The sequence below is a fragment of the Notothenia rossii genome, assembly GCF_949606895.1.
Source record: "Notothenia rossii genome assembly, chromosome: 4".
Taxonomy (NCBI): Eukaryota; Metazoa; Chordata; class Actinopteri; order Perciformes; family Nototheniidae; genus Notothenia; species Notothenia rossii.
Window position 1 is genome coordinate 36,036,281 of NC_136902.1, and position 24,745 is coordinate 36,061,025.

At 40.2% G+C, this 24,745-nt stretch overlaps 1 protein-coding gene across 1 annotated transcript in view; it reads right to left on the minus strand.

Annotated features, from left to right (window-relative positions):
• Positions 1–2,806: 2,806 nt before the first annotated feature.
• The window catches only part of usp19 (ubiquitin specific peptidase 19), a 57,627-nt gene continuing 35,688 nt past the window's right edge, over positions 2,807–24,745 (minus strand). Inside the window, 13 exon segments of the mRNA XM_079676945.1 lie at positions 2,807–5,674; positions 9,108–9,283; positions 10,722–10,888; positions 10,988–11,140; positions 11,595–11,811; positions 17,766–17,876; positions 19,624–19,985; positions 20,154–20,297; positions 22,029–22,147; positions 22,240–22,380; positions 23,826–23,927; positions 24,039–24,149; positions 24,264–24,374. Of these exon segments, the coding sequence (XP_079533071.1) occupies positions 5,387–5,674; positions 9,108–9,283; positions 10,722–10,888; positions 10,988–11,140; positions 11,595–11,811; positions 17,766–17,876; positions 19,624–19,985; positions 20,154–20,297; positions 22,029–22,147; positions 22,240–22,380; positions 23,826–23,927; positions 24,039–24,149; positions 24,264–24,374 (2,202 nt within the window). The 3' untranslated portion in view covers positions 2,807–5,386.

Below are 24,745 nucleotides of genomic sequence, written 5' to 3' on the forward strand. Positions count from 1 at the left end.
CGGCTCGCCTCGAAAGAAGACGAGAATAGCCGATCGCAGCAGGGGGAGGTCTCAAAAAGTTCGCCTGAAGTCGGACAGCTCCGAGGCCCTGTCTTAGGTTGACTATTTTCATTTCCTCGCTCCTCGGTCCTCGGTCTCACCGGAAGTTGATTTGTCAGCGCCATCTTGAGTACCGTCCCATGGCTCTTATTTCTGCCGGAGGACCGAGGATTGAGGAGCGAGGAGCGATAATGGAGGAGCGATAATCGAGGAACCACCAGTCCATCCTCTGATGAAATCCTCAGATACTCGCCCCGCCCCCTTACTGTGTATCGCTCACTGATTGGACGATGCAGTGCATGCACTGATCTCATGCTTCTTGTTCTTGACATGAGAGCAGTTTCCCAGCGGAGTGAAGAAAATAAATGAAACTCACGAGAGTCACTCCTCAGTTTAAACTGTGTTTTGTTTCAATTCATGTATCATTTAGTTACAAATATGTGATATATCTGAACAACAAAGTGGTCAAAAATCATTTTATTCATTTATTGGAAACATTTTTGTGATCGCTTTTTTGTTTTATATTTTCATTTACTGTCATTTCCATTCAGTCAGTCATTAAGTGCTATTAAAATGTTAATGTGCTACATATCCACACAAACAAACAAAGTGTGCAATCCAATGAATGTTAATCTAACTGGGTTTTGATAGATAATATATATATTTTTCTTCTCAATTATTTTATTTCTATTTTGCACTCTGTGGGGTTTCGTCCCACCCTAGCTTCAGATTGGACCCCCCTAGGTCATTTAGAATAATAAAAATAAATGTTAAATTTTTTTTTTTTTTAATAATAATAAATCAGTAAAATCAGGCAAAAATAAGAATTAAATAACATAACCCTAACCCTAAAACCGAAATAAAGTAACCAAAAACCGAAAAGAAACTAACAAAATCCGCCATTATCCGGCAAATTTTCGCGCACAATTTCGGAGCGCACAATTTCGCGCGGGCGACCGCTACGAAGACTCAGGTGTCCTTTTTTTCTTCTCTTGAGCACCTGCCCCTATAAATGTCTGTGCACGCCACCGGACATTACTATAACTTTTTATGACATTTTGATTGGCTACTATATTTTCCCTTTTTATGATACATTTTATCAAGGTCTGCGCTAACTTTTTTTTAAAGTAATTCATTACTTTTTTAATGGCGCTCTTTTCTGTAGTAGCAGTGGTATTTCTCACACCTTCACAGATGTCACTTTTGTATTGTTAATTCATTCTGTGTAGTTGGTTTGAAGGGTAAATGTGATAGACATATTCTGATTATTCATAAAGCAATGTTTATCTAAACAAACATAGGCTATTGCTGTCTCATTTTGAATTTCTAAATGTTTTAACATTTTAGCTCACTACATCATAGCAAATATATTTTAAAGTCAGGTTTTTGCTAGTGAATATCTAATATTCCTAGAATGTTTGTGGTCTAAAGTTCGAAGAACCATCATATAGGCTGAAATATTGAAGAAATTCATTGTTTTTAAATCTCGTTTGATTTTATTTTCTCTCTTTACCATCAGTCGAATAGTACTTTCTTATGAATTTGTATTCATACAACATAACTATACGTGGAAAAAACTGGCTTCATGTCCCAAACTTATGCTATTATGAGAAGTTATCATATCCAACACACACAAAAAAGAACAAACCCAATAATGTTAGCAGTTCTCAAAAATGTTTTTATTTATATTAACCATTTATATGTATCCACAGCAGCATTCCTAACGATCCCCACTTTATATACGCAGTCGATTACAAAGGAGAGGAGGGTTGAGACTGGATAACTCACGATAAACTGAAATTAATTAAATGAAAAAAATATCTGAGGGACTGATGGAGGGGCGGGGGTTACAACCTGTTTGAACATGCAGTCATGCACCTTTCACATTATGCTGAAGCCTTAGACAATTGCAACCACAGGATCGAAAATATCTAAATAAGTACAAAAAAAGAAGACTACGCTACAGCAAAGTAAAGTTCATAAAGCGACAAAAGATAGAAGCGTGTGCTCAGTGTTAAAAAAAAAAAGAAAGAAAAAAGTAGCAGGTCAGCACATGGTTTTCCTTTAAATACACTGCTACTACTCTCATTAATTTATCCTGCCACAAACAACCTTGAAAAAAATATGTTTTACACACCTTACAAGAATCTCTACTCCCCGGATGTACCCTCATATTGGACCGTGGCTTTAGCCGGGGATTACCAGGTCTGCTCCGGGTTAACAGAGAGGTTTTTAACTTAAAACCAGACCACAAGGTGCATTGCGTGGAAGCCTAGAGGCCGCTCCACTCGGGTTGAATTTATGTTGCAGGAATTTATAACGAGCTGCTATCTGTAGCTCAAAAATCACAGAAGTGTGTGTCACTATATACAACAATTGAATATAATAACATGGTTTGTTATCAATGGATATTAATGAGAGTATATCACTGATAGTTAGTTCATATGAGTATCTTTCACAGAGGAATCCTCAGATGGTGCACCGTTAGTGAGACACGGGTTCAGATGTGTCTTTAGCTTCCCTGGATTTCCTTCACCATTAGTCCACCTCCTCCATGTTGCTGTAGGATGGAGCTCCGCACTCTCCGTGTGCGAAGAGGTCCGAGGGAACCTCCGGGTTCAGCGTGGTCGGCCCCTCAGGATCCAGGTCTGCCCCGAATAGTGACTGGCTAGCGGCCTGTAAAATAAACCAGCGTTTAAGATAAATGTGCTGTATAGTTTCTGGGAGTATGTGTGGGGTGATTTAAATAACATGCATGGAGACTATACAAAGATGCAGATTTTATTTCCATAAAAAGAGAACAGTGATTTATATATATTAGGAAGCAGCATTAACATGGAGGTATCTAAAAACATTATTATTTTAAATAAGAAATGTCAACAACGCAGTGATTCCAAGCATACAGAGAGACCTTAAATCATTCAAGTTATGATTATTCTTTGCAATTATACATTTTATGGCAGACTACATACACATATAGGGCTGTAACTGACATTCATTTTCTCATTGACCAGTCTGACAGCTATTTTCTAGATTAGTCGAACATATCAAATTAATGAAAATAAATAATTGAAGGCAATACATTTTTAAAAAAAAACAATCATAAGATATTTTGTTTCGTATGACTCCCAAAATATATTCACTTCAATATGAAAACAAAAAAAGAGGAAAATATCAATATATGAGGCTGAAAACAGCATTTTCTTTAGTTTAGAATGAAAAAAATAAGAATAATTCAAATTGTTCATTGTTTTTCCGTCAAATGTATAGTGCTCTACACAGAAACCACTGAGATTAATCTTTCAGTCAGTTCCATTTAAATCCAACCAAAGCCCCCAAAAATCTGATAAATAAAAGCATTGAAATGACTAAAAGCAGAGCAGCAAAAAAACTTCTATTTAACGGACTTCAATATCCATTCATCCCGCTGCCGTTTATGTTGGAGACTTCATACAGATCATAGTGTATGTTGAGCAGGACCTTTAAAAAGGTAGACCAACTGCAGCCTTGCATATATCTGAGTCAAGTATACACGGTGCTCAGAGCTTTGCCGAGCAACACACACACACACACACACACACACACACACACACACACACACACACACACACACACACACACACACACACACACACACACACACACACACACACACACACACACACACACACACACACACACACACACACACACACACACACACACACACACACACACACACACACACACACACACACACACACACACACACACCTCAGAAGGAGCTAGAATCTCAAGTTCAAAAAAGATTGGTACAAAAATGTATTACTCTTCAAGTAAATTAACACAATATTTATGTTTTTGAGCTCCAAATCTGTCCATAATCAAAGTCTTTCCACAGAGTGACACATTGAAATACATTCACAGGTGGACGGTATTTCTTATCACACTTTCTTACACATTTCTTATTTAACTTGCATTGTCAGTCAATTTCTCATCTTGTTATATATAAAACAAAAAAACAGAGCAACACATAGTTTACTACATTTCATCCTGAGAACTTAAAATACTCACTATATGGCTTTCAAATGTATAAATACATAAAAGACCAACTAATACAAGCATTTTAATAAAAAGAAAAAAGTCATGAAAAAAAGAAAACCGGAGAAGATATTGCAAAACAATTACTATAACAATTTAAGCACTTTAAAAAAGCAGCAACAATTGGTCACACATTGGTTTCCTTTGCTTCATGTTTAGAAATGTACATTAAAACACTGCTGCTGCCTCTTCTCACACTGCAGGAAGTAGCGATCTCTTCTCTTTAGAGTGTAGTGCAATACTAGCCTTCCATAGTGGCTACAACTTTGCCATTGCTCAGCTGATAAGCACTCGATACATTACTGTACAACTATGGTTTCCAATTGTACAGAGCTCTAACCCAGCTTTCACTGCCTTTCTGGGTGTTGGATTTATTTGCCAAATATTTAATACAGCTCCATGATTAAATGATTAAGGCTGTCATCGTCTGAGAACTATTTTAAAAACAATGTGAGTTAAACTTGGCAAATTTGTCAAAAAGCACACAAACTGAAAGCAAGAGTCAATTGATTGCATAGAGGCAATGTATTTAAGGCATACACTACCGGTGCCATGTGTTGATAGTATTATTCTACTGCAACAAGTAACCGCCTAGTGTGCTGTTGTCCAATCAGTGTTGAAGGTACATTTAGGCGATTTGAACAACACATTCCTCAGTGAATGCTATATTGACCAAAGGAAGCCAGCACTCTGTTTTCAGCTGCAAAATCAGCTGTCCTTTTCCATCCCGCGTTGTCATTTACCATCAACACAGTGTGGACATTTATATCAAATCTGAGGAGTTTTCTGTTTAATCACAACGGTTTATTATTCTAAAGACGATATCTTTGCTCTTCCCTGGCTTTAATGTGTCACGAAGCGCTTAAATATGGCTTAACAATTAATACAATCTTATAATTTTGTCTCTCCACGGTTAAATTAAGGTGATCAACTACGCTACTGACCTTTAAAATGCTCTGCTTACAAAAAACTCTGCTGCTTATAAAATCAAGCGCTTCTTGAACCTGGCAACCTGGCCTCTGACAAAAAGTGTTCCCTAAAATCAATAAATAATTATCGCCATAATAGTGCAGCCCTATGCTTTAGTAGAATTTAAAAGATTGAGCCATGTGATGTTATACATACACTTCAAGATTTAGGTAAACTAGCTGAAGCCCATGAATGCATTACTCAGTACTTCCACAAGAGGATTGGTTAAGTATTTAAACTCCCCTGAAGTTTCCCATCTAACCTGACATACTTCTGAAAGCACCGGCTAAACCCCCGCTCACGCCCAGTTGGCTCTGTACAGCAGAGGGTAGACCAGATTAAGGAACAGAGCGAACAGCGCTGCCAGCGTTCCCACAACAAAGTATCGCACACAGTCATCGTCAGGATAGTCCGACATCCTCTGCCTGCGGGGCCGCCGCACCGCCCCATCGCTTCTGTCCGCCTCCTCCTCCTCATCTTCGTTTCTCTGCGTTTGTCGTCTCCGCAGCGGAGAGCGGAACAGTCCGCGGGGGCCTTCGTCAAGCCCTTCCTCTTCTTCTTCCAGTTCCCGCCATATTAGAGAGGCCTGCGATTGGCGGAAACCGGTGTCAGCTTCTCGGAAAAGGCGTTGACTAACAAATACTTTGATTACATTTAGAAATATTTAGCTGGTGAAACCCACAGGGACAATTTCATAGGCTTGTTTGACAGACATCAGATGGTTAAATGTTTCATTAGGATTGTCTGAAGTGGGGTTGTATGAATTGCTTATCCACAGTCAGTGTATTATCTACAGTAGATGCTGTTTGGAGAAACAAAAGCAGTACCAGCAGGAAGCTAAGCAATGCACTGCTGTACAATATATTTAGAATATTGTTGACCCCTTAACCTTGCTCTGACAAAATGAAATACATATTACCGCAGCCCCCAATCAACAGTAATTCATTGCTCAGCTTCCTGCCGGTACACCTGTCTGTTTCTAAAAACTGTCCGCATTCTGACTGCCATCTAATGTAGTCACACTGACAATGGATAGGTTCCTAATAGAACTCTACTTGTAAACATACCATCTCCTTTAAGTTTGTCAGGATATTCTAAAGGTGTAATATTTATATATATTTGGCATTATCAATTACACACAAGCATCTAAACTGTTTTCCTGAAGCCAAATCCCATGGTAGGAAAGGTATGCACACACTACACAACATGGTACATATCGGGGAAAAGGGTTGTCCAAGTGAACTTGAATAAACTCACTGCAGACCGCTTATCTCTTGTATTCTATAAGATGATATACAGTCTTAAGTCATTAACAGCATCACAAGGTTACACCTGACAACCAACGTGATAAAAACACATTTGTTGAATTCTGAATCAGTCAGCAAGTGGAGACGACAAAAGTGAAGGGGATCATGCTCTGTGATACTGAACTTAACAACTCCACATAGACGTGTAAATGTTGGAGAGCAAAGCTCGAGCTCTCCACCTCATCACTCAAACAGAAATCCTCACAAAAGCACTGCACTCCACTAATGCTGCAAAGAATGAAATGTGTAAAGAAGCTAATGCTGCCAGACAGCTGAGCTTTGTTCAATTCAAGGAAGGATTGAAGGATGGTTCCATTCTGAAGCCACAGGCTGCAGTTATTAAGCAGCTCACAGCATGAGCTCCTGTCATGACTCAGTTAAAGAGATATTGGTTCCCAGAGACACTAAACTCACAGACCTCTCTCAAAACACCTGCCAAATAGAACTAATTTCCCATTAGTGGCTGACACATTGATTAATTTATCATGAAAGGTGGATTTGAAAACTTTGGAGTTGCTGTTGCATTCAAATATATACTTCATCTGTTAACAATGTGTAACTTCTGGTGAAGGATTTAAAAATCATTATTCAACAAAGCGGGCACAATCTGATTTGTTTCAATCTCTTTCCAAACTAAAAAAGATATACTTTGTCTCTTGCCTGTAGTGTTGTTTATTCATCTAGATGCTTTTTATGCAAGTTCCCGATTGTTAGAGATATTACCCATAGCGATGTCTGCCTTCTTTCCAATATAACTAAATGGTTATCTGCTTGAGATGATACACTTTTGAAAAACTAAAACAGCAATGACCCTTTCCAGATATTCTGACCTGGTTACTCAATTGAACCCAAAGACCTTGCTATGGAGTCAGATTAGGGTCAATATTCTAGCGCGCAAAACAAGCTCCTCACGAGCGGAAAATGTGCTTTTACACGCGCATTAAATTACCCTAGCGCGCAGACAGCCCTCTTGCTCGTTCGGGGGAGAGTCAGACTCACTCGCTCGCGGAGTCTGTCTGCGCACGCGTGAAGTTTCTTACACTTTGGGGGGGAGCCACTGGACTTTGATTGACAGCTGCCAGGAAGCCCAGAGTTGCCAGGTTTGATAAATGCCTGAACTTCCAAGAGCCAAGGAGTGACAGCAGCAATATCAGTTGGATGAGATTGAATGGTAAAGTTGTCCATAAAAAAACATTATATTCGTAAAGTGTACAGCTAATATATATATATATATATATATATATATATATATATATATATATATATATATATATATATATATATATATATATATATATATATATATATATATATATATATATATATATCAATTAATTTGATATAAAAAATGACACTAATTCTAGGAGTGTAATGCTTTTACAAACACTATAGTAATAATATGCATTCACTATGACAATATCATGCTATTACTAGGAGTGTTCTATAGTGTGTTCAAAAAACAACTACAGAAACACTATATATTATACTATATACTATTTAAAATAATATAGGAATACTACAAAGATTTAGATACATAGTATTACCATGGAAATATTATAGGGCTACTATAGCTAATAAAATGGCACAACAGAAAATACTATAGTGACACGATAGCTGGTGAAAAATACTACAGAATACTACAAACTTACTACAGGACACTATACAACTCTTATATTATACTATAGTAATACTATAGTTCATTTATAGTTCATTTCGTAAGGGAGGGGCGTACAGCAGACAGTAGCTAGCCGTTTTCGACAGATACAGCCCACTCTAAAATACATTGTTTTATATCAAATTAATTAATATATATATATATATATATATATATATATATATATATATATATTAATATTAATATATATATATATATATATATTAGCTGCACACTTTATGAATATAATGGTTTTTTATGGACATCTTTACCATTCAATCTCGTCCAACTGATATTGCTGCTGTCACTCCTCGGCTCTTGGTAGTTCAGGCATTTATCAAACCTGGCAACTCCAGGTTTCCTGGCAGCTGTCAATCAAAGTCCAGTGGCTCCGCCCAAAAGTGTCAGAAAATGTTCACGCGCGCGCAGACAGACTCCGCGAGAAAATGAGGCTGAAACTCCCGCGAGCGAGCAAGAAGGTTGTCTCTGGGTCATTTTATGCGCGCGTAAAAGTACATTTTTCGCTCGTGAGTAGCTTGTTTTGCGCGCTAGAATATTGACACAAATCTGACTCCATACTTGCAGTGAGAAGTTCATCAAGGATAATCTTGAGTAACCGGGTCATTATTTCTTTAAGAAAACATTGGTGAAAAGAGTGCAATATAGTTTTATTATAATGGAAAGAAGGCAGACACAGTATCTCTACGGCTGATATCTCAAACACTCAGCAACTCAAACCAAAACTATTTCATTGATAAATAGCCTTACAGGTAAGAAGTATTATATGCATTTTTTATTTGGGGTTGACTTCGATTTAAGACAAAACGAAACTAACATGGCATTACATTAACTGCGATTCTGGAACACTTCCCCCCAAGCTATTCCATTCATACCGATTCAGGGTGAAAGTCTCACAAGCAAATTGAAAGAGGGGCTAACTTCTCACTTTAAGGTTTAAAAGAAAGATGATGTAAGATGTAAATAAGCAAGGGATATTATAACCATGGCTCACACATCTCAATGTGAAGCCCTCTGTCTCAGTGTTGTGGCGCCCTCACCTGGCTGGCAGTGGCTCCTGCAGAAGTGGGCGACTCGGCTCCTACGGGCCTGAGGAAGCGTGGTTGCCTCTCCACGGGGGAGTTTCGCCGCCGGTAGAAAAGGACGTAGGCGTAGCGCGTCACCACCTGGCTCTCCTCCACCATTGTCACGGTGCTGTCATCAAACAGACGCCAGCCTGTGGGACAGGGAGGACAGGTAGAGGGGGAGGGAAAAAAAGGTAGGATTGAAGAATTGTCACAACTGCTAACAATTATATCCAGCTGGGAATACGGCACAGTTCCAATCTAACCCCTACATCCTCTCCCTCTTCACTGCCACTCTGTTTGAGAATTTGCCACATTAACTGCAGTTTCAAACCAACTAAAAGGGCTGTGGATGTTATTAAAGCCTCTGTTAGGAAGTCTGCATCAGCCCTGATTACAGTGATGCAAACACAGGTATGGTGAAAAAAGAGAGAACTATTCGAAGCAGAAAAAAAACAGCGTAATATACCATCTGACAATGACAGATTTTTCTTTTGGGATATTTTACAAATCACTCCCCTTTCAAACTCTATTCGTGTTATTTTTAACAACTTTTTTTTGTTACTGTCATATAGTATTTTATACCTGTTCATAATTGAGTCTTTAATGTCTCATTAATAACTATAATGATCATATCAAGGTGTGCCTTAACCTCACTGAGCTGAGGTTATTTGAGCCTCTCAGGAGAGAGCTCTCTTCCACCTGGTTGTAGAAAAGCTCTTTAAATTCGTTAGCATAGCTAGCTAACCAGATGCTAATAACAACAGATCGCCACTGTGCTTACAACTAAAGACACAGCCTCGCAAACACTGCGGCATGTGTACGGCTCCTTATGGGTACTGCAATATTTGAAGAGCTGGAGCAGCGTTCCGATGCTCTCCGTTACTTCCAGACGAGACATAACCACGTGAAGACCTATGGTGAAGACACGTTACGCTCGTGTTGTGTTCAATGAACCTGTCCTTGGCCAGGAAAAACAGGCACTCGCTTGTTTAATTATTTTGCGATCTAGATTTCTTCTTCTTTTTTGAAGTGAGAAGTTGTCCATCCGTCAGTCGGACGGACGGACTGACGGACCCCCCCCAAAACGAAAACTCTTCGGTTCTCCACGAATTACACAAGTCACCCAAATCAGCACTAAAAAAGCGGGAGGCGCCGAAAAGCGACTAATTTGCATCACTGTGATTAACCTGCTACCTTACCATGTGCAACGATGTAAACATTTACTAGTAAACTTTGCAAAATAATAAACATTTTAGGTTACATTTTATTTTAAATGTTTTACTTAGGGTCATATATACCAGTGCCTAGTTTAGAACAGTTTGTATATTTGTACAGCTCACTAACATCGGATTGAAACCAAAAAATAGTTTTACAAAGAAGAAACGCCCCTTTACTGAATTGACACCGTGGATATAAAATGTTCTTGAGAGTGGAGTTTATCCCAAAGCTATTTACCCCCTCCACCCAAAAGAAGGGCCATCATTCAGCTGAGAGTGGCACTACGGACCGAGTTCACTCAGTCAGAAAGGGGGAGGGTGTAGGGTTGGGTTTGGAATTGGGCCTAAAGCTTACTGACTGCACACTCACCAACATCACTGCGCTGGCTGTTCTTGTCACTGGGCAGCCGGGCGTAGGAAGTGTAGTGACCTCCGATCATTCCTCCATAGTGGTTGATGACTGCGTACAAGTCGTAGATGGGAGGTTGTTGCATATCGTCCTTCTGGCCAATACAGAACTTACTAAGATCCAGATTCCTAGAAGACAGGAGTGCATGACGGTGTAAACATATGATTAAAGTAAATCTAAACAAATGGAACAGGTGGTTGGAGTTTAACTTTTGACTGTGCATTTACCTGACAGGGAAGTCCACCATGTCGTTGATCTTGTCCCTCCAGATGAAGCTCCTGAAGGAGAAGCGTTTGAGCTGGATGATCAGGATGTTGGGCAGACGCCACAGCAGCAGCTGCTTGGAGGCCTCTCGGTGCTGCTGGCACTTTGGACAGTACCTGCAGAAAAGACAGAGTGGATATTAATCACTGCTCTACATCGCCCTGCTCCCCAGGAAAATACAAGCACTACAGTGAGGTGATGGAATATTATAAGACGTCAGTTTCAAAAAGAAAATGAAGGCACTATAACTTGTGGAAACCAGGAGGTAAAGGCCTTCACTGAATGCCCCTTTAACAGATTTAGTATACATGTTTTTGTATGCTAATGCATGCTGAGTTCCCTTCTAAAGTAAACGCAGATAAGATTATGTCGTTTAAAATATCGAGGTCATTTTGGAGAACTTTTGTCATGAATTTCTGTATTATTTTATAGAAAGTAGCTGTGTCCAAAACATGATCAAATAATCCTGAAATGAATATACAAATATTGTGTTAATGCAACCTTGGGAGGCAACAAGAAAGAAAGTTCTTGCATTATTTGAGTTTGAAATCCCAGAATAAAGATCCTTACCATGCCTCCTCTGGAGCCAGCACCTCTGGCCTGGTGAAGAGGTTGAGGCACTGCTCCAGGGTGAAGTGTCCCGCTCTGGCCGTCTCACTCAGAGAGCCGGGGTCCTCGTCGTACTCCAGCTCCTTAGAGCTCACCAGCACGTACTCCTTTAGACGCTCGTTGTTTTTCCACACCAGCTCCAGGGTGACATCTTCAGGAAGGTCTGCAAGGAGGTCCTCTGCGAAGGGGGCGTGGATAAAACCTTTGTTTTACAGCTTTCATTCAATACAATCTTATGTTACATAAAGAAAAGAGTATGTGACAGACAAGAATAGTCAATTATAATGGGGGGGGGGGGGGGGGGGGCGGCGAATAATGGATTAACATTCGCCAGGGCTGTCCGATTTTCGAATTTGATCATGGTCAGTTTCTGGCATCCCTAGTTGATTGTGCGTTGATCTGTTGCTAATGCCTCTGGGTTCCAATGGGCATGTAAACAAATGCATAATGCTGCGCTATACTTTGCGGCCTCACCCGGTTGCATGGCGACTAGGGACGGGAACGATTAATCGAATATTCAAAATTATTCAGGTATTCGAATAATTATTCAGGTATTCGAATATGAGTTATTCATATTTATATTAATTTAATTTGTAATTGTATTATTATTATTTTATTTTTTGCCTAAGTTGATTACATATTATCAAATTGAATAATTCAATGTATACGACAATGCCATAGCTAAATGTGTTAGTTGACGTCTAAAGGTGTGTTTTGCTCCGCTCACCGGTCCCTCACAGCGGGCAGAGCTGCAGGTGCTGATCTCTCTCTCGCGTCCGGTTATACTTCACTCGTGTTTATGTCCAAATCCATAAGATCTAGCTGGTTCTATGATATGGCTGCTGCCCCTCCCTACACGCAGATCACACAGACTCAAACCTCATCTGCGGCGCAAATGCGCTCCGCAGCCGTTGCGAGGTTCCGGCGCTAACAGATCATGAGCATGCTCCCCCGCCCCCCTGTCAACACTCGCGACACATGAGTGGCCAGCCTGAACAACAATAAGCCTAATTTTCATCCAATATATATATACAATATAGTATACCTCAATGAGAGACAAAATGAGAAAAAAATCCAGAAATCACATTGTCTGGTTTTTAAAGACTTTATTTGCAAATTATGGTGGAAAATAAGTATTTGGTCAATAACAAAAGTTCATCTCAATACTTTGTTATATACCGTTAGCCTAATAGCATAATTGCCCAAGTAATTTTTTGGCCAATTGTGATATCTGCCTAACTTTACTCTCCTACCACTGCTGCATCACCCTGCCTTATTGCCTATGTCCTCAGCCTATCAGAACACATTTTAGGGTCCAAAATCACTATCTGCCTAAGTCATCTCTTTGACTTAGGCATTTTTGACGCTACATACAAAGATGGCGGACCGCATGAGACAGAGGGTTCTGCTGACCACAAGTGAAGCATTAGCTCTTCTTTTTGATTCATCTGGTGAGCTAGTTCATATTTCTTCAACTTTCTAGACACTAAATCTACTTTCAGTCAATCAAAGGGATTAGGAACTGTGTGTTTAAACTTTTAATCACATTTCTGCGACAAGGTATGATGAAGTAGCAACACTCAGCAACTTTATTTTCTTCTGCTTCAGGGTCAGGAAATGAACTTGATAACAATTTAGAGAAGGACTCAGAGAAGGATTTAGATGACAGTAGATGTGAGAAAGAAGGAAATGACAGACACCGGGCAACGGATTGAAGAATAAACAGCCGATGAAGCCTCCAGAGCTGATTCTGATCCGGATTCATGGTCAGAAAGTGAACACGATGACTCCGTCTTGGATGAGGACTATAGACCTAAGAAAGATGACCGCCCAGATGATGATAGTGATGCAGACACGGCTCAACATAGTGAAGAAGAGGCTGCACTTGAAGCTCCCGCTGTTAAACGTCATAAGCGTCCAAGGTCACATATGTGGAAGCAACAGGTGATAAAAGAGAAGCGCCTTAAGGGGGAGAATTACAAGAACGCAACGGGACAGGAGAGGCAGCCAAAGACCATGGGCCCACCCTGCACATCACAGCACTGCTTAAGGTCGGAGAAACGAAGTTGTGAACTGCTGAGTGAAGAAGAGAGAACGGATATCTTCAACAATTTCTGGTCCATGCCCTACTGGGAGACACGCAAGCTGTATATGCAGACTTTAGTGGAAAATGTGCCTATAAAGCAGAAGAAAGGTGGTGTTGCATCAAGGAGAAAAACGTCCCTATCATACCACCTGCAACTGTCAGATAGATGTAAACTACCTGTGTGTAAGATGATTTTCTGTTCAACCCTTGGCATTGCCCCCAGAACCATCGGATCATGGTTAACTGTGGACATGAAAACCAAAACTGATCCGCCCAAACCCAAGATCAATAAGACTGGTCCACATATGCCCATATCAGATGCTGACCAGACCTTCCTGAAAGAATGGCTCTCTGGGCTGCCTACTGTTCCATCCCATTACTGCCGTCAGGTTCCCTCTTATCAGGATAAGAAGTTTGTGGAGCCGGGAACAGTTCTAAGTGACCTTCACAAGGAATACCAGAAAGCTGCTGGTAAAAGTGGAGCACGTGTTGTGAGTGAGACATATTTCCGAAAAGTGTTCAGTGAGCAGAAATACTCTGTGTTCGTACCAAAAAAAGACCAGTGTGATGTATGTATCGGCACCAAGTTGGAAAATATAGATCAGGATACCCTTACTACTCACATGAAATTAAAGGCTCAAGCTCAAGCTGAAAAAGCTAAGGATAAACAGGAATCCAGTGACAAGGTCTCAGTGTGGACAATGGACCTTCAGAGCGTTCTTCTGTGTCCCAAGACAAAAGCTAGCAAGATGTATTACAAAACTAAATTACAGATGCACAACTTTACTTGCTTCAACCTGGGTAACAAAGATGGATATTGTTACGCCTGGGAGGAGCATGAGGGCTCCCTCAGCAGCAAGGTTTTTGCCCATCTGCAGTACAAGCACTTTGAGTCAGTCCTTGATGCCAAACGAAACATCGAAAAGGTCATAATCTGGAGTGATGGCTGTGGCTATCAAAATCGATGTTGTACCATCACAAATGCGTACCTAGATCTGGCCATGAAGCATGGTGTCACCATAAAACTAAAGTTTCTGGTTGCAGGGCACACACAAATGGAGTGTGACTCCATGCATAGCCTCATTGAACGGCGTACCATCAAAGATATTCACACTCCACGTGATTACATTGTCATCTTTGAGACTGCACGTTTGCACCCATCCCCATACAAGGTGACCCAGCTATACCACAGTGACTTCATGAAGTTATCTGGGGCCTATGTCACCAAAATTCGACCAGGCAGAAAAGTTGGCGACCCCAGCTCTCCAGTACTTGGCAGATGGGCGAATCCGGCACAAGTTGGATTTTGAGTCTGACTGGGAGGACCTACCTCAGCGACTCAGCATCCCCGAAGAACCGGTCCACTGGGTCCCACTCTTTCCTGCCCAATTGCCAATTACTCTCAGGAAATACAATGACTTGCAAGCAATGAAACCAGTACTACCAAGAGTGGCCCACCAGTACTACGACAACCTCCCTCATCAATAGAAAACGAGTTCACACAGCACCTGAGTAGGATTTGGTTAAGGTTAAACAAGTAAAACAACTTGGTTAAGGTCAGACATTAAGAACAACTTGGTTAAGGTTAGACAGGTAACACAACTTGGTTATATTTAGGAAAGTAAAACTACTTTTGTATGTTATGTTTGTATAAATGTGTACAAAAAGTTGTGTAAGAAAAATGGCCTAAGTCATGGCACATTCTGCCCAAGGTCATTTTTATTTGTTATGCAATTGATGTTGTGTCTTTTTTTTTGGTGCAAATTAGTTCACACATCTGGTTGAACTTACTGTTACAAAATCAATAAAAAATACCAATGTGCTTGCTAAAAATTTAGTTTTTTCTTGTTTTCCAACAACATTCAAATATGACATGGGCAATTATGCTATTAGGCTAACGATACCCTTTGTTGGCAATGACAGAGTTCAAACGTTTTCTGTAAGTCTTCACAAGGTTTTCACACACTGTTGCTGGTATTTTGGCCCATTCCTCCATGCAGATCTCCTCTAGAGCAGTGATGTTTTGGGGCTGTCGCTGGGCAACACGGACTTTCAACTCCCTCCAAAGATTTTCTATGGGGTTGAGATCTGGAGACTGGCTAGGCCACTCCAGGACCTTGAAATGCTTCTTACGAAGCCACTCCTTCGTTGCCCGGGCGGTGTGTTTGGGATCATTGTCATGCTGAAAGACCCAGCCACGTTTCATCTTCAATGCCCTTGCTGATGGAAGGAGGTTGTCACTCAAAATCTCACGATACATGGCCCCATTCATTCTTTCCTTTACACGGATCAGTCGTCCTGGTCCCTTTGCAGAAAAACAGCCCCAAAGCATGATGTTTCCACCCCCATGTTTCACAGTAGGTATGGTGTTCTTTGGATGCAACTCAGCATTCTTTCTCCTCCAAACACGTCTAGTTGAGTTTTTACCAAATAGTTATATTTTGGTTTCATCTGACCATATGACATTCTCCCAATCCTCTTCTGGATCATCTAAATGCTCTCTAGCAAACTTCAGACACGCCTGGACATGTACTGGCTTAAGCAGGGGGACACGTCTGGCACTGCAGGATTTGAGTCCCTGGCGGCGTAGTGTGTTACTGATGGTAGCCTTTGTTACTTTGGTCCCAGCTCTCTGCAGGTCATTGACTAGGTCCCCCCGTGTGGTTCTGGGATGTTTGCTCACCGTTCTTGTGATCATTTTGACCCCACGGGGTGAGATCTTGCGTGGAGCCCCAGATCGAGGGAGATTATCAGTGGTCTTTTATGTCTTCCATTTTCTAATAATTGCTCCCACAGTTGATTTCTTCACACCAAGCTGCTTACCTATTGCAGATTCAGTCTTCCCAGCCTGGTGCAGGTCTACAATTGTGTTTCTGGTGTCCTTTGACAGCTCTTTGGTCTTGACAATAGTGGAGTTTGGAGTGTGACTGTTTGAGGTTCTGGACAGGTGTCTTTTATACTGATAACGAGTTCAAACAGGTGCCATTAATACGGTTAACAAGTGGAGGACAGAGGAGGCTCTTAAAGAAGAAGTCACAGGTCTGTGAGAGCCAGAAATCTTGTTTGTTTGTAGGTGACCAAATACTTATTTTCCACCATAATTGGCAAATAAAGTCTTTAAAAATCAGACAATGTAATTTTCTGGATTTATTTTTCTCATTTTGTCTCTCATAGTTGAGGTATACCTAGGATGAAAATTACAGGCCTCTCTCATCTTTTTAAGTGAGAGAACTTGCACAATTGGTGGCTGACTAAATGCTTTTTTGCCCCACTGTACATGCTATACCTTGCTATACCCGCGACCTCCGTTCCAGCTGAGAGGGTCTTCTCTACAGCTGGCCTGATTGTGAATCGCCTCCGCACATGAAAGCTGTAGGCCTATAGCTGTCAAACTGTGATCACCAGTTCAATACATTTGACAAATTCGACCTGGTTTCTATACTTATTTATGTATTTATTTATTTCCAAAAGTTATTGAAAAACGAGACGAGCCGACACGCAGCTCTGCATAATCACATGCAGCGGTGAGCGGAACAAAACACACACTTCAGGTTAGAATATCACACGTAGCTATTTTAATTACCCCTCAAACTACCGTAAATAGTTACAGATATGTTTAGTTTTACTGTCGGGTCACTCATTACTGATCTGAGAGCTGCATGATACTGACGGGCTGTCAGGAGAGAAAGAGAGCACTCCGTTTATTATTCCTGTGTTATTGTAAATTACTGTACACTTTTGAATAGTTAAATCTACTATAATTAGTTTGTTTAATATCGAATCATATCAATTTGTTCAATAAATAACAAAGAAGACCTTTGACCGGCACTTTTCAAATGTTGTCCGGAAGATTTAAACTTTAAAGGACATGTTGACCGGCAAAAAAATATTCTAACGGGAACTCTGTGTAGTACACCAGAAACTACGGTCTTAAAACATTACTATGGAGTAACTATAATTCCGCAAATCACGACAAAAACATACATGAGAATAGGGTTACTAAGAATCCAACTGAATATCAGTACTTAAGGACATTCTGGGTGTACCTCTTTCATCCAGCCTCTGTTCCTTGTTGTTGTAGTCCAGCACAGCGATGTAGAACTGACTGGCGTGACCCGATGCTGATTCACTTGGCTGCTGATAGCCTGTTACTGCAGCTGTAAACAAATGACAAGATTGAGGACTAAAGGGATGTAGAGACAGCAAATGATCTATATAAATATTTAAACAAATATCTGAACAATGTAACCCCTTTGTTAAGGCAGGGCAAGGTAAGTTTATTTAGATAGCATCTTTCATCACAAGGCAATTTCAAGTGCTTTACAAAAATAAAAGACATTAAGAAAATGGCATATAAAAACACCTCCAGATTGGCAGGTATCAAAGCATGTTTGATTACAACATTAATCATAGCCAGAAACTTTAAACAAAATAAATGATCAAATTCTCAAATTGCCAATTGACTGAATAATCTGTACCCAGAGCCTGACAATATCTGGGCCTAACCAAATTTTAGCTTTAAATCAGGGATGGGCAAATGGCGGCCCGCATGCGGCCCCCCCCTCCTCTTTTTGTGGCCCTCAGGATAATTTATAAACAACATAATTAATTTAAAAAAAAAATGTTTTATTTTTTTTAAACTTTTAGTACTGATACCTTCCACTAGACTCCTAGTTACGTTTCGAGCTGCGTACATGATTTCAAATACCGCGAAATAATCTGTGACGCATTTGTGTGTATTGTGTTTGTTTCCCGGGGAAACCCTCACAAGAAGCACCGGCTGTTGTTATGCCTGCTGTGACGTTAAGTTGTCGCTTGTAATTATGCCTTTCCAAGCTTAAAAGTTGTATTTATCATCTGAATTTGGCGAAACAAGTTTAATACTCTTAAAACCAAGACTTTGTTTATTTGAAATCAGATGAAAACAAACTGTCACGGACCCTGCCGTGTTATCTATGATTACCACGCTTTTCATTCATAATTTCAGCGGGAGGGAGGGGGAGTGGTGCTGAGGAACAGCAGAGTGCGGGCTGACAGGTGTCTGTGTTGACATTCCCCTTATTGTGGAATAAGGGGAATGCAGAGACAGGCTACAAGTGTTTTAGGTTCAAGTTAGACAACTAATATCTGGGTTAGTGTTCATGACTTCATGTTTATGTCATCTTAATGGTTAATCTCAATACACAGACATTTTCCGTGCTTTCCAATAGTTTAAAATCGTTTTATTCCACTGTTTAATAACCTGTTCTTTACAAACATGCCACTTGTAAAAATGAAATAACATTTCTGTGAACCGATATTTGTTTAGTGAGCTCATTAGAGGATGTTCCCATTTTTTGGGGATGTGCCCTTTGATTGTAAAATGTCAATGAAGATGTCAGACTTAGTATATTTGTTAATAATTACATACAACACATGGAATTTTTGTGTGTGTTCCAAATGAATCTGCGGCCCCCTGGTGGCCAGTACATCAATTATGTGGCCCCCACCGCCATCAAAGTTGCCCATGCCTGCTTTAAATAGTCATATTTCAACATGTATCCAACATGTCTAATTCAAGGTTTTGGTTTGTAATATCAATATCCTGTAGAAAGCAAACATTCTACGTTGCTTAGTTCAATTCATAAGCTTTGAATGACTCGGCGGAGATTGACCGTTTTTTTCCAATATTTGCAACACTTGTGGATACTTGTTTTTTTATATACCCACTCTTGCCTACTTTTGGAAAATAAATAACCAGCAAGATTCAACATGCACTTTATGATTTTGGTGGTGTGTTATAGTACACAACATAAACTTGAGTCCTCCCTAATCCCAGCTATGATCCATAGAGGTGAATAACTTAATATGACAGGAACAAAACACTGCTTGGGGTTCTGAGTTAATGTTAAGCTTTATTATTACCTTCCGGGCGCACTGCTTTCTCACAAGACGTCTCTTTCTCTGCAAGATGGTCCAGAGAGCAGCAGGAAGCAGAGGAGATCGGCTCAGAGAATCCTGAGTCTGCAGTCCGTGTGGTGGACAGGGAGTGCCCGGAGAGGAGCGCTGAGGCCTGAGCGGACTCTGCTTGGGCCTCAGGCAGCAGGGGGGGGCTCTCCAGATCCTGATCAGCCTCTCCTACACTACTGCCACCCACAGCCTCATCCCCGGACCCAGGGCCCTCAGGAGAGTCTGCTGGCATTGGGGGGAGGTCAGTGCGGGACTGGGTTGTTTCGGGGGATGTCCTGTCTGACTGGAAAGGAGGCTGGAACACGTTGACGGAAAACCTGCACAGAGAAGATCAACATTAACTGACAGCGGACTGCATTTTTAAAGTGGGTGATTCCTTGCAGAGATCTTTAAATGACAGGGACAACGATATTTATGAATCCCTGTTGAATATATACGAGTAGTTGTAACATGCAATTTATTTTGTAATCTAAAAAGTAGTGTACCTGGTGTAGCCCTCCAGCAGTTGGGTGAGGCGGGCGTAGGAGAGGCGGGACTCTGGCACGCTGATCAGGAAGGGCAGGCCCACGTTCTCTGTGTTGGGGCGACACAGACCCTTGTGATGGAGCCAGTGGGTCTTCTGACAATCTCTAGAAAAAAGTTAAAATGTAGAAGAGATTTGTAAAAATTGGCAGATGCCTCAGTCTACATTAGGGCTGCAACAAACAACTAATTTGATAATCGATTAATCTATCGATTAATGAAACGATTAATCGACTATTACTACTGTATGCCTTGCACAATTTCTCAAACGCTCTTATTTAGCCATCAACTTTTAGATTTAGCTTGAGGTTGTTTTAGGCATGTGGAAACTAACAATGAAGACAATAAAGATGAATACTTGATTCAAAAATACATATATTATTAAATTAACTATACACATTTTGAACAAAATTAACATAGCTTTTTATTTAAATTAAATAAATAATATTTCACATCAAAAGAAACAACAATGCTTTAACAATTTGTATTAAATAATCTGATGACAGGACTGTAAACAGAATAGCTGAAACTTTAACAAAATAAATAACTCAGTTACCTCTAATCATTAACCCATGTTTGTATAATTGAGTTAACTCCATGTGTTGCTGCTAGCATACATAACACCTGACGTGGAAAAGTTACTCGTGGATGGGGCTACAGAGCAACTAGAAAGACTGTCGAACCCGGTGCATTCCTCCGTCTGAATGTGGTGCACTTTTGCTAAATGTTTAGACAAATTGCTCGTGTTAAAGCCCTGACATGCTAGGCAACGAGCATTGTCCACATCGAGACGGGTAACATTTAACCACACCTCGGAGCGCGTTCTCTCCGCCATCTCCGCAGTGTGTTGCTGCATGTAGCAGCTGCGTGTGTGTAAACTGCCCCGCCCCCTCGTACACAGACGGGGGAGAGAGATCTCGTCTGATCGAAAATACATCATAGACGCATTTGTTTGTCTTTTTGCATATTAGAAAAGAGTTGGCGACACTAAGACTGCGATATAATGTTTTTGTAGCAATAATACATATGACATATATTTTTTAAATGTCTGCTGTACCGATAAAAAGACCAATAACGTTGGAGCTTAACGGCGCGTAAAACCCACGTGATGACGTCACCAACGAATCGACGACTGAATTAGTTGGCAACTAATTTGGTAATCTATTTTAATCGATTATGTCGATTAGTTGTTGCACCCCTAGTCTACATGTGTAAAATTATTTCTACCCTAACAAATCTTATTCTTACGATCTTGGTATGTAATCGAGTGGTGCAGGAATGAGTCGTAAAACCAGGAAATGTGTTAGCATTTCATCACTTCAAGCTCCCTTGTCAAACGTTTTTTGTATGTGTTTTTAGTTAGATGCTTGAAATAAGATCTGTGGTTAACACAAGCTGAAGAGATTTCCACCTTTGTTTCTTATAATAAAAGCTTTTGTGTTTTCAAAAAAATGGAAGTTGCCAACGAGTGAATGAGACTATCATCGCGCTGAACATTAGCCACCTTTAGCTCAGCAGTGGTGATGTGCAGCCATGCAACACTGATGTAGTTTCTTTATAGCCTAACTTAGCGTTTTACTTTTGCCGTTAGCATTTACACTTTAAAAATCATAAAATATGTGAATATGTGGAGATTGTCCCGCTAAACAGAATGTGTAAGTATTATTAACGTGTTTGCCAAATATCTTTCTTTCTGCAATATTCCAAAATCCAATGGAAAAATCGTATTGACTATTGTCGAGGGAGCCCTTGTGACGCTAACTTCCGGGTCATCCTTCAAAGATACGTCATCACTGCCCCACTCTATTTTGGGCAAGGCATCTGGTAGTAGAACTCACTGGTTACAGTAGCCCACACGATAGCAGCGTGTGCAGCGCTTCAGCTTGTCGTCATCACACACCGGAGGCTTCAAGCAGGCGGCACACTTAGAGATGGGAATATTAGGGACCTGGAGTCTCTGTAGGGAAAACACATGGCAAAGGAAAAAAAACTCAATATCTTTTATCACCCACATTTAATACGCTTTCGGAAAAATCTGGTTTTAATTACCTGCTGCACTCGGAGCAGAACCACCCTCTCTTTGGCCATGTCTTTGGAGAGCACCTCAAAGCAGAACAGCATGTCGGAGGAGGACACCGTGTCCAGGGAGTGGGACCGCAGGAACATGCGCTGGAAGCGGTTCTTCCCCACCTGAGAGGACAAAATAACGAGTACAGTTTTGTCCTTCAGCAGGCCGTCTCCAATTGCTCCATTCACAGTTTTTTTTATTTGTGTTCCAAACCCACATGAGTAAACTTAAGGGTAAAGTTAAACAAGTATTGTAATTATTATTTTTAACTGTATGTTTTCACTCATATGTATCTGTATTTTGTTTTGTGTGCCCTGTAGTAATATTATTTCTTAAGGCGAGACACCCCAGGTGAATAGGGTATTTTTTTTTACTTAAAAGGTATTAGCTAGAAATTTCTCCAGTTAATTACTTACACGTTTTCTGAAATAGCATGTTTAAATATGCAAATTATCCATTATCTCATTTAATATGTACATATTTTAACACATTTCAGGAATCGAAATCTGAACTTTGGATAAAGCCAGGTTCAACATTTGTGTTTCATTTTGTAGTCATATTAGTATCTAAGGATTTTACAGAAGGGATATTGGATATCTCTTTTTATCACTCCATAAATCAGAAAATACTGTCAACAGCCCTAAAATATCAATTTTCGCCATGTTTTTAGGTATACAATGTTGTATAATTCAGGCTATGAATGACATATGAACAAACCCTCCTGTAAAAGCCTTCATAATATTGATAGGAATATAACTGGAAAGTTTGGTGTATGTACGTGCTACTGAAGTGGACATTTTGAACTCAGAGTAGGAGAAAAAACTCATTTTGAGAAAACGACCTTTAAAGATTGCAGTGAGGCGCTAGCTAAACCCTCCTGTTCTTTGGATGACAGTTTGCGCATCGACGCACTCCGTGAAGGTATTTCATGTTCGGGGTAATTTGTTTTTTGTATAACCTTGCTTCGTGCAAGTGATAATTGTTGTCGTCTTCTCTGCCGTTCTTTTGCCATTTTGAGATTTCAATTTCTAGGGGAAAGCTAACCAGGAAGTGTTTTAGCACACCACGTGACGCATCTGAACGAATCACGTTGTCAGAAATTGACACCAGCCAATGAGATTTTGTTTCTTGGTTTAAGACCCCTTTGTACTTTCACGATTGGTTGCTGATACAAAGGAAATGACCATATTTGGATCCGATGAGAATTTGCAGGAGAGACACAGCTTTCCAACGATATCTCTGATGACATGGTGCACACAGCGGTCGCGGTACTTTATGTTACGTTAGAAAGCTAACTTTTGGTGAATTTAGAAGAAATTTACAGACGCAAATAGACAAACTATAGTAAAATAAACACTTAAATGTGTATTTTGTACGTTTTCCTTCCAAAAGCCTGAAAGAAAACATGTTATAGAATCAAAATAGCACAAAATCTCAAAATTGACCAGTACTTGAAAAACAATGTTTTTGCCTGCCGTGTCTCGCCCTTAAATCGAAAAAACATTTGAAATAGAAATCATGTTAGAAATGTCAGGAAAAAAATAACTGAATATTTGTTATATCACACCTCTGCCAGCCTGAGGTTCTCTGGTTTGACGCGGACATTCCTGGAAATGGATTCGAGGACTTCCGCCGTGCTGGAGTTCTCCTTACTCACACTCACCAAAAACTGAGACACAGATTAACATAAATAAACATAAATGAACATTAGACAAAAGATACATCTTGTGAAAACATATAAAAGGTATATGTGCTTAAGTGGAAAGTTATTTTATCTTACCTTGATGGGTTTCTTATGAGGTTCCTTAGCAAAGTAGAAAACTGAGAGCACCTTTTGTTTCTGGGGTAGGGGCACGGGCAGGTAAAGGAAAGGGTCAAAGGTTATGGACACCTGGAGAAAAAGAAGAGAGAAGTGAGGAATGGTGAAAGGAATGATTTATTTAAAAAAACAAAGCAAACATTTGAAAGCATTTCCATATTAGGAAGAACATTTTGAAGAAGGTACCTTGGAGCACATGGGGCAGACCAGCTTGGATTTGAACTGGCCCTGAAAGAGGTCCACTATGAAGGAGTCGTTTCTCATCTTGTGCCTCTGCCATGCCTCCTCTGCCACCACCTGCACCAATACATACATCACATCAGAATTACCTACAGCTTCACCATTTCAAAAAAGAAAGAGCACTAATAACTCAGATACTTATTGATGCCTCTTAAATTAATTACAACTCAACCAATTATATGAGGCAGCATTAGAAAAGGGAAACATATGGGAACAAAGGCATGGGAAACCCAGTCCATATCTGGTAACTTCTGTTTTCTCTCCTCAAGATTTCTGCTGAAAAACCTGACCTGTTACTTTAGTACCCTCAACCAAGAAATCCAAATTAAGTGGGTCTTAACAATCCTGCTCGAGGGAGTGTAGATCAGTTTCTACATACCATGCACATGTTTGTTTATGTTCTCGTGACATTTTATAAGAGAGGAGTA